Below are 18,342 nucleotides of genomic sequence, written 5' to 3'. Positions count from 1 at the left end.
GTATGTGGGTTGAAACCGGGCATGATGAGAAGTTAATCTGCAGGAATGATCTGGTATGCCTGTAAATTCCTGAAGTGGCCAGCAGGGCATTAATGCTGCTACTGCCACCTCCTGGACATTAAGTATACTAATTATGAATCCTAAAGTCCTAGTTGACACAATGTCATTGATCCTGAGCTTTACTATCTGCGCAAATGAAGAAAATCCTTTGATAAAATGCCATCACCGCTTCCATGAATGAGGTCAATCGTCTAACCTCATGTTCCTCTCTCAGTTTGCAGACGTTCCTGTTGGACGGCAACAGTTTAGATGATCTTCCCAACGAGCTGGGTTCCCTGCAGAGGTTGAGTTACGTAGGCCTTTCATTCAACCAATTCAACCACGTGCCCCAGGTGCTGGAGCAGTTGGGATCCATGGAGAAGCTGTGCATGGCTGGAAACAACCTGGAAACTCTCACGCTGCAGAATTTCAGACTGCTCCGCGTCAAACATATCGACCTAAGGTACAACAGCGAGCACACATTATTACAAATGCTTTTTTTTTTAAGATTGGATTTCAACAGCTTTGTCAAAAAACAATTATCACCTGAGGTCCTGAGTCATGCTTGGGCAAAGCAATGTACCCAATGACACAATGTTATCATCACACTAATGATAGAAACAAAAACAGAAAGGAGAAGCCAAAACACGATCAGACAGCCAGACAGCACGAAATCAGGAAATCATTTGCCTGTAGTGGCTCCATCAGGTGTGTCCCCACTGTGTGCAAAAGCACAGAGCTGGAGTGACTTGCATTATTCCTCCAGTTAATACTTCACTCCTTCTGTCTTTGTTTAGACAAGGTTAGTAAACACATTTTCCAGCATTCTCGCCTGTTTAGACAAAGATCACTTAGTACCTCTGATCAGAGTGTGTTCTAGTTGTTCTGTCAATGTGTCATGTTGACCGATATCCAGAAAATGTGTCAATTAAAGTGCTGATAGGATTAGTCAGTTAATCAATGACTTTAAGGTTGTAACTAACTAATATTTTCATTAATTAATCGTTTGGTCTATAAAATGTCAACAAAAAAATAGTTGAAAATGCGCCACACAAGTTCCAGCAGGAAAAGCTTACGTATTTAAAATGTGTGTTTTGTGCAAATAACAATTTTAAAACCAAAGATTGTCACTTTACTATATTAAAGATAAAGGAAAACAGGAAATCTCTACATTTTAGAGGTTGAAACTAGCACATTTTCAGGATTTTACCAGGAAAAATTGCCCAAAATTAAAAAAAAAATTTCAGACTTGTTGCTGGTTAATTTTTGTCTTTCAACTAATGGTTTAATCAGTTGAGTTGATCGACAGAAAAATAAACAACAATTTTGATAATGGATAGATTATTTAAGTAACTTATTGCGAAATATTTCATGTTTCGAGCGTCTCAGTTATGACAGTTTACTGCTTTTCTCTGTTTTGTGTAACTTTAAACAAAATTTTTTGACTTTTATTGAAAAAAAAAATTTTTTTAAAAGAACTTTATGAAGAAGTCATCTTTGGCTTTGGGAAAATATGATTTATACAGTAAACCAAAGATCGGTTAATTGTAAAGATTATTGACAGATCGATTGAAAATGAAAAAAATATCATCACTAGTTGGCACCTCTTTCTCAGCAACAGGGTTTATTATACATCAATTTAATTCCAATAGCGTTTTTTGTCAAAAGTCTGTTTTTTATCTCACAGTAGCAACAGTTTAACTTCATTATGCCTCTTGTTTTGCCACGTCTTATCAGCTTTTGCCATAGGTGTTTTCTAATAATTGAATGTTTGAACATTGTGAGATTTCATCAGTAGATGACAGTATGATAACAATTTAAATTGGCCGCTCTCTTTGCTAATGAAAACCACTTCTGTCAACGTTGTGCACAGAACAACTGAGCACCAAACAAACTCAAACAAGCGGCACAATAAATCACCATCACCTGAGGCATGTTCTCTGCCTTACAAGAAAGGCCACAGCCACTGTGCCGTTCAACCGCATCCAAATCGTAGTTGAACCTTCGCCTCCTCTCTGCTCCCTCTGTCAGGTTGAATAAGATCTCCAGCATGGTGCCTGATGAGCCTGACCTGCTGAGGCACGTGACCCAGCTGGACGTGAGGGACAACAGGCTGACGGACCTGGACGCCTCAGTCTTCCCCAGGCTGGAGGTGCTCCACTGCGAGAGGAACCGCATCGCCAGCCTCAAGGCCAAGGGTTGCCTGCTCAAAGGCATCTACGCCTCCAACAACGGTGGGTTTTGGCACGACTTCATGTTTTTCTGCAAGGGCAATCTTGTGGTTAGAAAAGATAGATCCCTTTCCTTCTCACACATCACTGCCTCACTGGTTTCCAAATGAAAATGAACACATACCTTACCTCCATTCTGTTCCCATATGACATAATATCTCCCCATGCTCGTCTCTCTCTAAATGCATTCATTTTTCTCATCAGTGCCGCAGTCACATTGTCCCTCTCCATCATCCTTCTCTAACTTGTCACCCCGCCCTCCCCTCCCTCTCTCCCAAATGCTCCCCTTCATTTTCCATCCACCTGCTTTTGTAATAGACCGCGTCTGTCCTTGCTGTAGGTTAATGTGTTTTGATTTCTCCCTACAGAGCTGCGACAACTGGATGTCAGCCCTGTGCCCTCCAATCTTAGTTACATGGACATCTCGAGGTGAGAAAAATCCCACACAGAACTCACACACACACAGACACAAGACATGCAGTTATAATTGGAAAAAGTATTTTGAAAACGTGGCTCATTTACAGTACATCATGTCTGTCCCAGAAAGAGGAAAATTGGCTTTAAAGATCTTGAAACTGCACAGAAAAATACCTCATGCACAGGTTTTTGAAAGTGTGGTGAACTCTTAGAGATGCTAACCCGGCTGTCGCATCGCATTTTAGTTGGGTTTTTACCGACGTATTTATGTCGTAGAACAGAACTTTCTTAAAGGGTAACTCATTACACTTACACATGCTTGTCTTGAATTTGTTGCGTCTGTTTGGACTGAGATCAAGGTGATAAGAAGCAGCTGTGATTAACTGGACAATCCCCCAACAGTTCAGGGTTAGCTAACAAGAGACAATGTGCTCTTAAAGGGCAACTCCACCAATTTTACACATTAAAGTGTGTTTACGGGTCATGAGGAGCACTACTGCATATGTGATGAAAGTAGTATAAAGCCTTTTGTGGCTCCAGAGGAAACTGCATGTAGTCTGGTAAATTGCCTCCAGTGATGTCGCTCGGTGGCTAAGTTGCATTGTGGGTGTAGGTTTTGAACGCGAAGAAATTAATACGTGTAATAAAAAAAGGTGATATCTGTATCCATTTTGATTGAGTCCAACAGTGTTATAGGCGTGCAATGCCAGAGCAGTGGACTGATTTTCAAAATCTGGCACCTACCCACAATGCAACTTAGCCACTGAGTAACATCACTGGAGGCAATTTATCGGATTACATGCAGCTTCCTCTTGAGCCACAAAAGGCTTTAAACTACTTTTTTCACATGTGCAGTTGTACTTCCCAAGACCTGTTAACACACTTTACTGTGTAAAATTGGTTACCCTTTAAGCTTGCATTAACCACAGACCTGACTTCAGATATCTAACCACAATCCTATTAAAAAAGCCAGTTGACTTCGTGACACGGTTTTAGGAATAATTCCCGCAGTACTCTGTTGCCTTTTTTTGTCTGAAACACAACATAGCTGAGATTCAGTAACACAATAAAGTGAATCTAAATATTACAAAATATGGGGGATTTAATTTTTAACCAGAACTGAGGTTGCTAATTCATCTTTTCTAGAACAGGACTGTTGGGAATTCAAACAGTATCCTGGTACATTATACTCCATGTTAGGCATCTCGCTTTACAAACTGCACATAATTCATCATCATCATCCCCCTCTCCTCCTGCAGGAACCATATGGAGTCCCTGCCAGACTGGCTGTGTGAAGCTAAGAAACTGGAAGTTCTGGACGTGAGCCACAACCTCATCACTGAGCTCCCGGCGCGGTAAGTCTCTCCCCTCTCAGCGAACGTGTCTGTAAGCCTGTAAACGGAGCACGGTCCTGCATTATTCTGCCTGCCCTTTTTTGCCGGCCAGTCATCTATCCCCCATAGAGCCTCATAAATCACACCGATAGCCTGTAACCTCCACAGCCTTCGTCCATTCTCTTCCTCTTTATATAGCCTTTTAGAAGGTCAGCTCAGATGCTGTGCGCTTCCTCCTCTTCTCTCTGTCTCCTCATCAGCTCTGTCAACCGTCCTCCCTCCCTTTCCCTATTTTTAATTTCTCTCTCTCTTCCTCTGGTCCCCTCATTGTGTGCTGATTTATTTTTTACCCAGTACGTGTCAGAATGATGAATTCCAGCTGCAGGCTCCACTAGAGGCGCTGCTATTTTCTGTTTTTCACATCCTCATCCTCGCCCCCATCCTCCTCCTCCTCCTCATTTCCATGACTGTTTCAGCCCACTTCAATTACAGCCCACTCACTCAAAAGCCAGTTGTGTGGAAAAATGCGTAGAAGTTTTACCCATCTGCATATCTATCTGTATATCCATACACCATTGTATGTTCATAATAATCTATACGCTTATCCTTGATGTCCTAGCACTGACCCAACCATCTGTCTGTTCTCCGTGCCGCAGGTTGTTATGCAGCAACAGTCTGAGGAAGCTGAGTGCAGGACATAACCAGTTGCAGAAGCTGCCTGAAAGGGTGGAGCGCCCTCTGCTGGAGGTTTTAGACGTACAGCACAATCAACTGGTGGAGCTGCCTTGCAACCTGTTCCTCAAATCTGACAGGTAGCATTAATCATCAGCTGCAAGTGATTTGTCTTTTATTAGATAACGCACCTGACACCTGACAAGAAGATTAAGCCGAGGGAAAATGCATGTATATATGATGATGAAGGACAGAAATAATGAGTAGGATTTTAATCGAGGACAAGACATCCAAGGGCAAGGACGACAGGCAAATAAAAAACAGCCGATCAGCGCGAGGATGGGAGAGGGAGAGGTTGTTAATGGGGGTCACACGAGGATGAATTCAAGTTTGTATTTAAAGTGACTCATCAATATTTTTCAGGCACGGAAATTAGTTTGTATTTTCAATTCTACTTGCAGCATACGATGCGTAAATGCATCAGCCAACAAGCTGGAGCACCTGCCACCATCCAGCCTATCAGAGGAGAGCCACAGCATCCTGCAGGAACTCTACCTGACCAACAACCGGCTGACAGACAAGTGTGTGCCCATGCTAACAGGTCACACACACCTGCGTGTCCTCCACATGGCTTACAACCATCTCCAGACCTTCCCAGCCAGGTGAACAACTTACATTTGCTCCCCTCTTTAATTTCCAGATCAGAAATCTGAACTATAATAAACACCTAAGTGTATATTTTGCATGAAAAAAAAGTTTCCACTTGTAGTGTCACCTCTTAATAATCCTTTTACATGCAAAACTCTCCTAATGCTCTCCCCTCATTCTTCATCTTCAGTAAAATGGCCAAGCTGGAGGAGCTGGAGGAGGTGGACCTGAGTGGAAACATGCTGAAGACTGTGCCCACCACCATCATGAATTGCCGGCGAATGCACACACTCATCGCCCACTCCAACTCCATCGAGGTCTTTCCTGAGGTCATGCAGCTGATGGAGATGAAAGTAAGACAGTAGTAACAGCACATCTCCGCGTGTCTTTGTGTACAGTATTATGTATGAGCCTTCAAGCTTTTACAGTATGTGCGTGTTTGTGAGTATTCACGTCTGCTCCTCTGTCGTCAGTGCGTGGATCTGAGCTGTAACGAGCTGACTGAGATCACTCTACCGGAGAATCTGCCTCCTAAGCTTCAGGAGCTAGACCTGACCGGAAACCCTCGTCTCAACCTGGACCACAAGACCCTCGAGCAGCTCAAGTATGTTCTTATTTCTTCTCTGTTAGTTTAATCCTTCATCTAAACTAATCACTTACCTTTTATGATTAAAAAAAAAAAAAAAAAAAATTCTGTCAATAGCTCGTGTATCGTTATTCTTCTACAACAGTGAATTTCATCTATTTCATGTTTTGGTGTTTTTCAGTAATATTCGCTGCTTCCGTATCGATCCGCCTCCAACCTTTTCGTCGAGTGAGACATCTGGTGGGCCTGCTGTGTGGAGTCATGGTTACACAGAGGCCTCGGGCGTCAAGAACAAGTGAGTTCAATCAGTCAATGATAAAAAACACACACACGCAACCACAATCACAGTGGTCCAGTGAAGCCTAACTAATCCAAACCTCCTGAGAATGTGCATTGTTGAAGCCAGATGACTCAAATGTAGGAAATCTTCAAGATGTGCTTATTGAAAACATAAAGCATGTACAGTCACTTGCTAGAGCATCTCTTCATGGGCTAAATTGCCAATTCAACACTTTAATTCGCATGCTAAAGAAGAGATTCCAGCGATTTTTCGTTCCCATTTCCATATGTGTGAGTGATGTTTAAAGGCCCGTCTGCTTTGATCAAAAATGTTCGTTCAGTCCGACAAATCATAGACGGCATCCATTGTCTCCATGTTTATTAGTGTGTGGAACAGTCTGATCAATATGAGAACAGAGGAGTTGTTATGTCTTTGAAGACCGTATTGTTTCCTCACTGAGACGTCCTGGCCTTCTCTTTGTTTTCTTTCCAGACTGTGTGTCGCGGCTCTCTCTGTGAACAGTTTCTGTGGGAGTCGGGAGGCTCTGTACGGAGTGTTTGACGGCGACAGGAATGTGGAAGTGCCCTACCTTTTGCAATGCACGATGAACGACGTGTTGGCTGAAGAACTACACAAGACCAAGAGCGAGGAGGACTACATGACCAACACCTTCCTCGTCATGCAAAGGTACTCATTTTATCTCATTTAGCTCATTTTATCAGCCGTCCTCTTTTGTTACAAATCATCCCTCACATGCAGTATTTTAAGCTTCAGCACAAGCTATGATCTGCACAATTAATCCATGGACGCTCGAAATTTTAACTGACTCCTATTCTTTTGCCTCCACAGAAAACTTGGAACAGCGGGGCAGAAACTGGGCGGCTCAGCAGCTCTGTGTCACATTCGCCACGACCCCACTGACCCCGGTGGTTGCTTCACCCTCACAGCTGCTAACGTGGGCAAGTGCCAGGCCATCCTGTGTCGTGACGGAAAGCCGATGTCACTGTCGCTGCTGCACAACGTAGGGCTCGAGGAGGAATACCGCAGGATCAGGCAGCACAGAGCTATAATCACTGAGGTAAAGTACCTCGAAAGCATCCCAAGTACATTGAAATCAATGGGGAGTACATTAACGTCAATTAAATTTTAAATGTGCGCTGCATGAGCACTAAGTTGTTTATGCTCTTTTCCGCAGGACAACAAGGTGAATGGCGTGACCGATTCCACACGAATCATGGGCTACTCCTTCCTCTACCCATCCGTCATCCCTTGTCCCTACGTGCAGACAGTCACTCTCACCCCCCAGGATGAGTTCTTCATTCTGGGGAGCCGGGGCCTGTGGGATGCTGTGTCTCCCACCGAGGCTGTGGAGGCTGTTCGCAACGTCCCCGATGGCCTGGCTGCTGCCAAGAAGCTGTGCACACTGGCGCAGGGCTACGGCTGCACAGACAGCCTCAGCGCTGTTGTGGTCCAGCTCAGTGTGAGTGAAGACTGCTGTTCCTGCTGCTGTTCTGAGCCTCCCCAGCCACCTCCTAGCCCCGGCTTGGGCCCCTACCCCCCATCGTCCTCTGCCATCAAGGAGCGGCCCTCAGATGGCTCTCTCCCTGTGCCGCCTTCCTCCTGCAGTGAAATCAGCAGCGAGATCAGCACCAGCGAGATGAGCAGCGAGGTCGGCTCCACAGCCTCGTCTGATGAGCCGCCTCAGAGCTCCTTGGTGCTGCTGCACGAGCAGCCCCACCATACTCACATGCACCTGCACCATCAGGCCCACCCATTGTCCCTACAGCACCAGCAGGCCCACACAACCACCCAGCCCTGCCAGTACCTGTTCCCAGGTTCAGAGCTGCCCTCTGCCCGCAGCTGCTGTGCCCTCCATCCCGCCTGCTTAGCAGGCTCCTTCCAGAGGCAGCTGTCTAGTGCCACCTTCTCCAGCGCCCTGTCTGACAACGGGCTGGACAGCGAGGATGAGGAGCCCATCGCTGGAGTTTTCTCTAATGGGAGCCGCGTGGAAGTCGAGGCGGATGTCCACTGCTTAAAAGCAGAGTCCTCCTCCTCGTCCTCACCCCAAGCATCATTACCTTCATCCTCCAGCCAGGAGCACGCCCTGCTGACTCTTCCCCCACCTCCTCCACCGCCATGCACCCCAGAGCCCCTGGAGGAGGGGGTCGACATGAGCCTCGGTGAGGCTGAGAACGGCCTGGAGAGAGATGAGTCGTGGCAGGGAGTCGGAGCAGGAGGCGGGGATGGAGGAAAGTTGGCAGGCAAAAGGAGGGTTAATGGGTCAGTGGCACGCCAGGAAAAAAGTCACAACCTTATTGAGGTGGCTGCCGACGCTCCCTCTAAGAAGTCCGGGGGTTACTTCACAGCTCCGGCCCAGCCCGACCCAGACGACCAGTTCATTATCCCACCTGAGCTGGAGGAGGAGGTGAAGGAAATCATGAAGCAGCATCAGCAGAGACAGCAGAAGCCGCCTGGGACCGATCAGCCCACGGACTACTACGACACCCCTCTCTGAACAGCAACACCACCGACTACAGCCTCATCTCCCTCCCAGCTGCAGCATGCACAGAAGCCTGCCATCGATCTTTTCCGCATATGGACACGAACAAATGAGATTCCTCAAGAGGCTGTAAAATGCACATGAGAAAGTGTGATCATGCTTTTTCTAAACAGCCTTCATCGCTCTACACAGCCTCATCATTGACGAACCATGCACTGTAACCCGCTCCACTCGTTTTTACCCAAGCAATTCATAGAACGAAACAAGCAAATGAGCCCTTTAATGATACTCGACCCTCTTGAATAGCCTGTGAACACAGCTCCTGGTGTCCATGGTTGTGCCCTTCTCACAGACAGTGGAACTCTGATTTTTACATTAGACATCCAGCTGAGTATGTAATCAACACTAGTCTCTTTGCAATAGCATTAGCTCGCCACAACACTTGTTAATATGGATAACAAATTCCATGGTTTGTTTGTTTGTTTGTTTTGTAAGAACTTACCATATCTTTTAATGTGAAAGCAGTGAAGTTGCTGAAAGAACTTTTTAAAAACAGACACATAATCTTTTTATTATCAGTGAACTATGTCGAATGGTACACCAGTAATACCACACTTAACTGTTGTAGATAGGGCACTTAAAATACTGTATTTCTTCAGTAAATCATGGCTCTTGGCCTGTAAAATGGCATAGAAATTTTTTGTAGAAATTTTAAATACTAACTCCTAGGAGTTGCATACTCTTTATGGTGACTCAGTCACTTTTACTAATCTTCTCTGAGAGAAATGGTGATTTTTTTTCCAATGATTGTAAATAAGAGAAATGTTGTATACTGATGCTTTTTAAAGGAACTGCGTACCTGTATGTCGGTGAAGGTTTTAGTGGTGGGGGAGGACGTGAGGTTCACTAAGAGTTTGCTGTTATGGAGGTGTCACCCCCGTTTTTATCCTACAACGTAGCCCCACAAATACACACACACACACACACACACACAAACACTCACACATACAAATTTAACGTATATGTGCAATTGCAGGTCAGAAACAACATTCCATGCAATTTAACTACACAGCTGCGATGATTGCTCCACTTTGTTTGATTGTGATGTCCTGTAGTCATCACTGTATCTAATGAACACTAACAGACAGAACTTTGCATGCACACGCACACAGACACACACGAACACACAAACATGCACACTCAATATTAGTCCCACCTCCCTCCTACAGTAACTGTTATCACCGGCATGACTGTGTCAAGTTCAGTAATACAAACAAATATATCCACATGGAAAAGAGACAACACAGATGTTCCTGTCTTTGGTATAATAAATTTTAAATTTGTGAATATAAGTCATGGTGTCTGGGATTTGCTTTTTAATAATTCATGTACATCTGATTGTAAAAAAAATCACATAAAACTTAAGAATTACACAATAATCTATTTACAGTAATATTTAGTTTACTGTTTTTTCCACTGAATGACCAGAAGGGGGCAATCTCATACAATGTTGTGATCAGAAGTTTATGATGGCTTAACGGTTGAACTAAACATCTATGAATCCAAAACCTGCTCTACAAGATATTTAGCATATTCAGTCAACACCAACGTTTCTCAAGACAACATCCTCACTGCTGCGTTTCTTATACTTCTTCTTCAAACAGACAACAGTGATTAATGTAATGATCAGCATTGCTGCCAGCACAGACAGAGAGGAGGCAAGTGCAAGGGTGGTTTTATCTTTGATGGAGCCCTTGTTCTGACAGCGCTCTCCATAGTACCACCAGTCATCACCTACATCACACCTGAAGAGCAGAGAAAAAGGATGAGAAGAAAAAAATCAGACTTGAATATATATCCTTATAGCATGTGAAGCAGCTTTTCTGGGGCTTCATCTAGATAAAGTGCATTTCTTTTGGGACAAATAATTGATACACAAACAAAACTTCTTTCTAATATTGAATCCCAGAAGGCCTTTGGAGAAATAGTTTGACATTTTGTAACCTACAGTGTTGTATAAAGTACCCAAAAGTCATACTAGTAAAGTAAAGATATCATGTTAGAATATTACTTTGATAAAAGGGAAAGTCATCCATACAAATAGTATTTAAGTAAAAGTATGAAAGTACCTGCTATGAAGAGTATTTTTCTTGCAATAAATGTACAAGTATCAAAAGTATGAGTAAAAGTCAATTAAACATATATTTACATGTATGTATAAAGTGTATACTTGGCGTCGGCGTTATTGGCCTGTTCAGTTATCAGATCTGATATTCAGATTATCAGGATCAGTGTTTTTTTTTAAAAATGTGCTGCTATGACTCTAATGCAGCATGCAATCTGCAAAGTAACTAGTAACTGAAGTTATTAAATAAATGTCGTGCAGTGAAAAATACCACATTTTCCTCCAAATGTAGTGGAGTGGAAGTATAAAGTAGCAGAAAATTGAAATACTCAAGTGCCTCAAAGTTGTACTTAAATACAGTACTTGTATAATTGTACTTAGTTACATCTCATAACCAGAGAATTGCATTCATTTATTCTCTGTCATTGAATCTGATAAGAAGACAAAAATCACTCCCCTGTCTGTATGACAAATATGAAGCTACCACCAGCAGGCGGTTAGCTTAGCTTAGCACAAAGGTTTTTTGCAGATATAACTGAGTTTAAGAGATGCTCGTGATGATGATTTTGTTGCCTTTCGACAGAGCCAGGCTAGCTGTTTCCCCCAGTTCCTATTCTTTATGCTGCACTGTAACATTTCGCTGTAGCCCCCCGATTTATCGTTTATTTAACATTACATAAACATGTAAGCTGTTCGTATCACATAATGTAGTTATAGGCAGCATCAGGACATTGGCAAGTATTTTTAACAATAAAAACTTCTTCCATGAAGACATATTTTATATAATTACAACTATTATATTGTCATTATCTGTTTATTCACCAGCATTCAGCGATGGGGACTTCGCATGTGGGATTAAAGTTATTGAAAACAACACTGATGAACATTTAAAACACCAAAAGCACCTTATATCTGCTTACAATTATAGTAGTGTTGTGAACATTTATTAAATGTTATATACTGCATCACTAAAAGATTGGGATTGCTCAATTTTGATTTGAAAAAGTCAGACAGGACCCTTTAAGGCTCACTGATTATTACACATTGAGAGCCTTGGTAGCTGAATGGTTACACTGCATGCTGCGCCATCACAACCATTACTGGTTCAATTTCAGACATTTGTTACAATTCATACCCATCTCTCTCTCAGTTTCAAAATAACCAGAGAGCACACACCTGCATGCAGGCACCCCCCCGTCCACCACGCAGACTCCATTATTCAGACAATCCACATTTGAGCAGCCATCAGGGGCTGCAGTGGTGACAGTGGTGGTGGGGCTGGGGCTTACGGACGGCAGAGGCTGCATCTCTGTCAGATGAGACACGTCTGAAGAGGGACAGAAAATGTGAAATTGGTTAAGTGGATCCATGTGGAGGAGCATGGAACAACATGAAATGAACAGGCAATGATTGGATCACATGATTGACTGTCTTTTTTCCCCTGACAAGTGGGCATCTGAATCACGGATGTAATCATCCATCATGGATGGTAGAGATGAGTATGTAGCATACTCTAGAATGAGTAGTTCATATAATGTCTGACAGGATAAATGTGGCTTCACAAATATATATATATATATATATTAATGGTTAGCTTTCTGGGCCTTGCGTTTCTTATATCTTTGATGTCTTTGAACACAATATTTTTATGTGATCTGGTGCTTTTACCCTCCATGGTGAGGAGAAAGATGGCGTCTCCTCCCTTTAAAAAATCCCTGCTCTTTGCTCTGAGGTGGGTGAGATACACTGGGGTGCCGGCGCCTGGCCCTCGGAAATACTTGGACCCATCTGTATCTGTGACCTCAACTCCCACCTTGCGCGGGTCGTCCCAGAAAAACAGGTTGGAGTCTGTTGAAAAGGATGTTAGATATAATATGACAGCAAAACAGTATTTTTATTTTCTGATTTGTTTTTACGTAAAGAACAATTTCAATCTTTTTGACACCTGTTGCCGTCATGTTGGGGTCAGTGGTGACACTGCGCTGGTTGGACATGCGCTTTTGGATGTGTGGGTTCTGGTCCATCAGCATCATGGTGATCTGTTTCCAGGGACATGGCCATGTCTGTCCGGTGTCACCTTCACGGGCCACCAGATGAGCGTAGGCTGACAACTCACCGGGGTAGTCTGCCTTACCGCTGGGGTACAGCCCCAGCTGGAAGGTGTAACCCTCCTTCGAAGTGAATGGGGGGCTGAAGATAGGTGTGTCTGTTGGGGTGTTATCCATAACATCACTGAAGTTATTCACTCGCCATACAAACTCTGGGCAGGTGGTCTCAGAGAGGTTGATATCATCCAGTGACATTCCTCCTGTCGGGGGCCCTGAACCCTCCTTGGTCCCTTGGAAGACAACCCGGAATTTCTTTTTGGCGTCTAGACTCACGTGGTGCAGTTGCCACAGCTTCTGAGGGGATCCTGTTACAGCACATCAGGTAAAACATAGAATTGATCAAACAGCAAGTTGACAATCACTTGAATTCATCAGTGAAATTGTTGTTTTTGAGCTCCAGTAGAATTAATAGTCACCATCTATGGTCTTTATAAAACGCAGTGTTCCACTGGGGTTAGCGTTGTCGTACTCTCGCACATAGATCTTCAGTGTGTCGCTGGGGCCGGCGGAGTTGTAGTAGAAGAACTGAAGACACTGGTATCCTCTTTTGGGGTAGAGGAGCCTGCTCTCCAGTAGAGCTGTATCCCCAGTGTTGGCGATGCCAGTGCTGAAGTGCATAAAATACCCTGAGCCTAAAGATTAGAGTTTCATTTGATTAATAATCTCATACGTAAGCATTATTTCCCTGCACTTTGCACAGTGGATGATTAGCAGACAATTAAGATGGGTCAATCGAACACGGAGCAGTGATTCTACCTCAAAGTCTGAAGTCTGTTTTAAAACAACCGTCACATTCATTAATGTGCACTGAAAGAGTTTTTGGTAGCTCCTGCCCATACTGACTGTGAAGGGATCCCCTCCTAGGGAGAACTTAAAAGTTCCGTGAGGGTTCTTCTTCCTTAGTTGGACAAATCAGGTGGGTATCCTCCAACATTTGGGTCTTTTAGTATTAAATTCCCTCTCTAATTTGCTTGCCAGTGCTTTCTTGCTTAGCTGTGGTGAAAGGATGATAACACGATGAGGGAATTTAATACTAAAAAAAATCTAAATATAAAAGATGCCAACTTGATTTGTCTAACAGACTCCTGATGTCTTCTGCGACGCAGAAGAAGGAGTGAATTTTATCCACCTCCATTGTTAATGCACTTGAAACGTATTTCTTTGGGGGGAGTCAGCATGGAACAAAGCAACAATTGCAGTAAGTGAAAACCTTATCAATATACATCTGTGAATTATGGGCTTGTGTGTGTTGTTCTAAGACAAACTTGATATATATCTCAACTAATCCTTCAATGCAAACATTTGCATCTGTCATGTATATTCATGTAAGATCCTTCTCACCAGTGCATTTGCCCATGTTAGAGTAGTCGGTGCTGGGCCCTGCAACAACTGAGGAAACCCTCTGCCAGTCTGCCTTATCCCCCTGTCCCTGGACCATACCGCAGATGTTGTCACGTTCAAAGTCACATGAGTCCAGGAACGTGGAGCCTTGGGCTGGAAGACATTTCATTAACACATACACAGGTGTGAGACTTTGAACCGCTATAAACTGATTATGCAATAAAGAGAAAGGTTTTGCTCATCCACATTTTTCCATGTGGCATGAAATCAGAAGATAAAGCATCTGACTGACAGCTGATATTAACTAAGGATCAAGTATTAAGTATCATAATTAGGTGTAATAACAATTGCAGTACAAGCTGACAGAACACTTCTTCATAACACGTGTTGGTTGTCGACTCTTACTGCAGTTATAGAGGCGGTGCAGCTTGAGCAGGTCGCTGTCACTGAACTCCATACGCTGGCCGATGACGTCACTGAAAGCGGGGATCTTGGTGACGATGGTGGGCTTGGTGCCGTTGCGGAAGGCATTTTTACTGTAGTGCATCATGGAGCCGTAGTCGTAGGGTACGCCCAGAGAGCTTGAGGTGGTGTCATTGTAGGTGTTAAAGTTGTGTTCTTTACCTGCAGATCAGATGTAAGCAAAGGTTACAGCAAGGTTGAATTCAATATCACAATGTCTAATTCCATTTCTCAAATGTGGGGCTCGTAAAAGTTGCTTATTAACAGTATTGCTGACATATTAAAGCACTCTTTAATCACAGTCTGGTTTGATTTGAGCATAGGTCAATGCAATTTATATATAAAGTGTGATATTCCATTGAGTGCTGATAATATCTTTTGCTTATCTTGTTCAGATAATGCAGCCAGGCTAACAACACATGCACACGTTTATCACACAAGCAATAAATCAGTAGCGGCATGAAGTGCTTTCCTTCCAGTCCTGGAAAACAAGCCTCTTGAAAACTGCATGAACCGAAGTGATTTTTCTAATTCATTAGAATGTTAATTTTGTGAAAAGCTTGTATAAATGTGATGTATAAAAACTACTTTTCAATCTGACATGCAAATGGAAGTCATGAAGTAAGCATGCCATGAAGTGATAAATGATATGTGGGAGCATGAATGTAAAAATCAATAATAATTTAGCTGGCTGAGAAGCAGTGAGAGGTTCAGTACCATCTGAGATGAGGTCCCACATGATTTTGACATAATCATCTCGGTCGGCCCTGGACTGCTCATGCCAGAAACCAAGAGCATGAAGGAACTCATGTTCGATGGTGGCGATGCGGTCACAGTTTCTCCCTATTGACAATCTCTGCTTCCCAACTTTCCGGTTTCCCACAGAGGAGAAACAACTTTTGAAAAAAAAGAAAGAAAATAATACAGTATACATAATGCATTCATTCTTGAGACATTACAGCTTGTCTTGCCATCTAGACAGAAAATAAAAGTATGAAAGTTTTTGTCCTACCCACTGCCTTTAAAGATGGAGATGTAGTTTTCCTCTCCGCTCCAAGGCTTGAAGTCGATGCATGTCTTGAGCCGGTACTGCTCAAAGGCCTTCAGAATCACACCTTTGGCATTGATCTCTGCAGAAAACAGGACGAATCAAAGGTGGAAAAATATGTCTTCCAAATTCCCCTTCAAGATCGACCGTAGTGCAGTGTAAATTCATAAAAGACCTGCTAAGGCTCAAGATTACTTCCATTAGGCCCACATGTCTGACTCACTGCATCGCCTGTAAGTGGCTGAACATCAAACATAGTATAGACGTGTTATACATGTCTTCTCAACTGACATCTCTGAGGTGTATTTTGAGTCTATGCAAGTTTATATGTACAGTAATGGAGAAAGAAAAAAAAGTAGCAGTAGGTTACAGAATCATCAGTTGACTCGTTTAACCATTGTGTTTTGTTGACATTGTTTTTCATGACTCAATATTGATGTCTCAGGGACCTACTGCTGTATCATAATTATGTAAAAAATAAAAATAACTATTGGGGAAAAAAAAATAAATAAATTTCTATTAAATGTCTTCTGACTTTGTTTTAACCCAGTATGTAGAAGTGGTAGACCTTCCCCTTGCCACAAAGGGATTGCATATTTGACGAAGGTGACAAAATACATCTGTCTAATCTATATTGTTATATTTTAGTATGACCAACTACGCAAAAGCTGTTATACAACTGCAATAACAGAAATACCTACAGATGTTTTACAGCAATATTACATCATTTTCTGGATTAGGTTTTTAAACATGTCTTCAGGTAAAAATGTGTAAAAGGTTTTTAGGGTGATAAATTAGGTGATATCATTTTGTTTTTCCACAACTTAAAGGAGCTGCATGTTGGCCTGTTCTCTTTACCGTAACAGTTGTAACAGTAATTCTTGCAATCAGATATATGCATACTTAACTACACTATTAAAATATTAAATTCAAGTCAAAATCCTCCATTGAACATTTTGTTTCAATAAAGATAGCAACAAAATGCACTCAAAGAGGAAGAATGTCGCTGTCACCACTATATAATGGTATAATCCCATTATTTTTATGCAATGAGAAGTACTTTAATATTATAGATTGTCAAGATGCAGCTAATTCATTTGCTTTATGTTATGTTGGGTAGTTTAAACTCTAACAATGCATACTATTTTGATATGTAAAACTTCACTTGAAACTTAACTATAAAATGTAAATACTCAAGTCAAGTTGAAATACCTGTAGTTATTTTTCACCACCTCTACCACAAGACAAATATAGATCAATGTTTTGTATAAATCCATCTGTATTCCTCAACAAACCATAAAAACAGTTTCTAAGTCCAGGTGAACTTAACTTTTTCTAACAGGCTCTCTTACCTAAGTCATCCTCCATGTAGTATGGGATCATCTTTGGCCACCTGTACTGATCCCCTATTATGGAATTCCGTGTCTGCGTCTGTGGCGATCAATGAAAGCAATCACAAAGATTGGAACAACATAATGAGGCAACGTTAAGATTTAAAATTCAATTGCGCAGTAGACAATAAAAAGCAGTTAAATTAACATACCTCATCAAGCACAATGTCTCCCTCCACAAGATCCAGCCCTGCCTCTGTGGAGACCAAGCACAAAGAAAACTGGTTTACAGAAGTTACTTAGATAAAAAGTCTGGACACTTTTGTCTTTTTCCCCTACTTTTTTACATACCTTCGTTGATGTCAAAAATGTCGAGATCCCTTCCACCGTCAACATCATAATCTGTGTGAGTGGATATGATAAACAAATGTGAAGAAACTTAAAATTAAAGCGACAATAGGTTTAGTCTTAATCTTTCTTGGGGAAAAAATAAAAATCACTTACCTGGTAGTTTTGCTCTGGGCTATACAAAAGAGAATTAAAATGTAAATGTTACTGATTTTCTCGTGTATCAAAGTGTATTAAGTTCATGTCAAGTTTTCTTGCAATCTTACGACACTATCTTAACAAAACAAACCAATTTCTCACCGAGCAAAGGGTAGTACCACATAAGAGTAAGACAATGTGAAGAACAAGTACACCAGTAGATTTTCCTCCTGCCATGTCCTTAAGTGTCCCTCTGCATGGGACAGTGCGGTTGACAGCTAATGAGCGCTGACAGACACTCAGATGGTAGAAATTAGAGAAGAGCATGCCGGAAAATAAATAAAAAGACACGTGATTACAAGTTGATAATTGACAGAGTTGTGAAGGGTCTGGGTTATAGAGCAACCTCAATCTTCTCTATCTGCTTACACATCTTTACACATTTGCAGATTACACTGAGGCAGGGTGCAATAAGTTGACAGTCACAGAGCGTGCTTAGCTGCCGCAGAAGGTAGTAACGTACTTCATCTGCCTGGTTTCCAACAAGATCCATTTAGAAAACAATCTGAAACTGTAATGCTTTGTTTTTATGAACCCTTTCTTGGTTATTACAGTGATACATCGATGCTGTTTGGAAAATACAGTTCCCACCTTTGCAGCATGCCAATAAAACATCAAAAAGCAAAAGAGCTACTACCACTTACTGCATATGGATCCAGAATAAATCAATGTGT

The 18,342-nt window shown here is 42.3% G+C and overlaps 2 protein-coding genes across 2 annotated transcripts in view; one reads left to right on the top strand and one right to left on the bottom strand.

Annotated features, from left to right (window-relative positions):
• The window catches only part of phlpp1 (PH domain and leucine rich repeat protein phosphatase 1), a 48,953-nt gene extending 38,894 nt beyond the window's left edge, over positions 1–10,059 (top strand). The window contains exons 6-17 of the mRNA XM_073490996.1: positions 275–502; positions 2,071–2,273; positions 2,639–2,699; positions 3,947–4,042; positions 4,678–4,833; positions 5,155–5,355; positions 5,532–5,694; positions 5,815–5,945; positions 6,109–6,222; positions 6,700–6,894; positions 7,057–7,285; positions 7,403–10,059. Coding sequence (XP_073347097.1) covers positions 275–502; positions 2,071–2,273; positions 2,639–2,699; positions 3,947–4,042; positions 4,678–4,833; positions 5,155–5,355; positions 5,532–5,694; positions 5,815–5,945; positions 6,109–6,222; positions 6,700–6,894; positions 7,057–7,285; positions 7,403–8,722 — 3,097 coding nt within the window. The 3' untranslated portion in view covers positions 8,723–10,059. The remainder of the gene's footprint in view (positions 1–274; positions 503–2,070; positions 2,274–2,638; positions 2,700–3,946; positions 4,043–4,677; positions 4,834–5,154; positions 5,356–5,531; positions 5,695–5,814; positions 5,946–6,108; positions 6,223–6,699; positions 6,895–7,056; positions 7,286–7,402) is intronic.
• LOC141016559 (meprin A subunit beta-like) lies at positions 10,031–17,852 on the bottom strand. The gene is made up of 14 exons (XM_073490997.1): positions 17,771–17,852; positions 17,627–17,645; positions 17,474–17,524; positions 17,335–17,378; positions 17,144–17,222; positions 15,756–15,873; positions 15,461–15,639; positions 14,687–14,905; positions 14,282–14,434; positions 13,357–13,572; positions 12,778–13,245; positions 12,501–12,680; positions 12,009–12,159; positions 10,031–10,512 (listed from the first exon to the last, which is right to left on the bottom strand). The coding sequence occupies exons 1-14, from the start codon at positions 17,843–17,845 to the stop codon at positions 10,302–10,304; spliced, it is 2,163 nt and encodes a 720-aa protein (XP_073347098.1). The 5' UTR covers positions 17,846–17,852; the 3' UTR covers positions 10,031–10,301.
• Positions 17,853–18,342: the final 490 nt, after the last annotated feature.

Source organism: Pagrus major, chromosome 21 (genome assembly GCF_040436345.1).
Source record: "Pagrus major chromosome 21, Pma_NU_1.0".
In the NCBI taxonomy this organism is placed as follows: domain Eukaryota; kingdom Metazoa; phylum Chordata; class Actinopteri; order Spariformes; family Sparidae; genus Pagrus; species Pagrus major.
Note: the sequence above shows the minus strand (reverse complement) of the source record. Positions and strands in the feature narration are given on the sequence as shown.

Excerpts from the sequence above, each read along its gene's own strand:
- LOC141016559 (XM_073490997.1), bottom strand. The coding sequence starts at position 17,845 with ATGGCAGGAGGAAAATCTACTGGTGTACTTGTTCTTCACATTGTCTTA. Across the intron at positions 17,379-17,473 it reads CATTTTTGACATCAACGAAG|AGGCAGGGCTGGATCTTGTG; the intron begins GTATGTAAAAAA and ends TGGTCTCCACAG. Across the intron at positions 12,160-12,500 it reads CTTTCTCCTCACCATGGAGG|ACGTGTCTCATCTGACAGAG; the intron begins GTAAAAGCACCA and ends GTCCCTCTTCAG.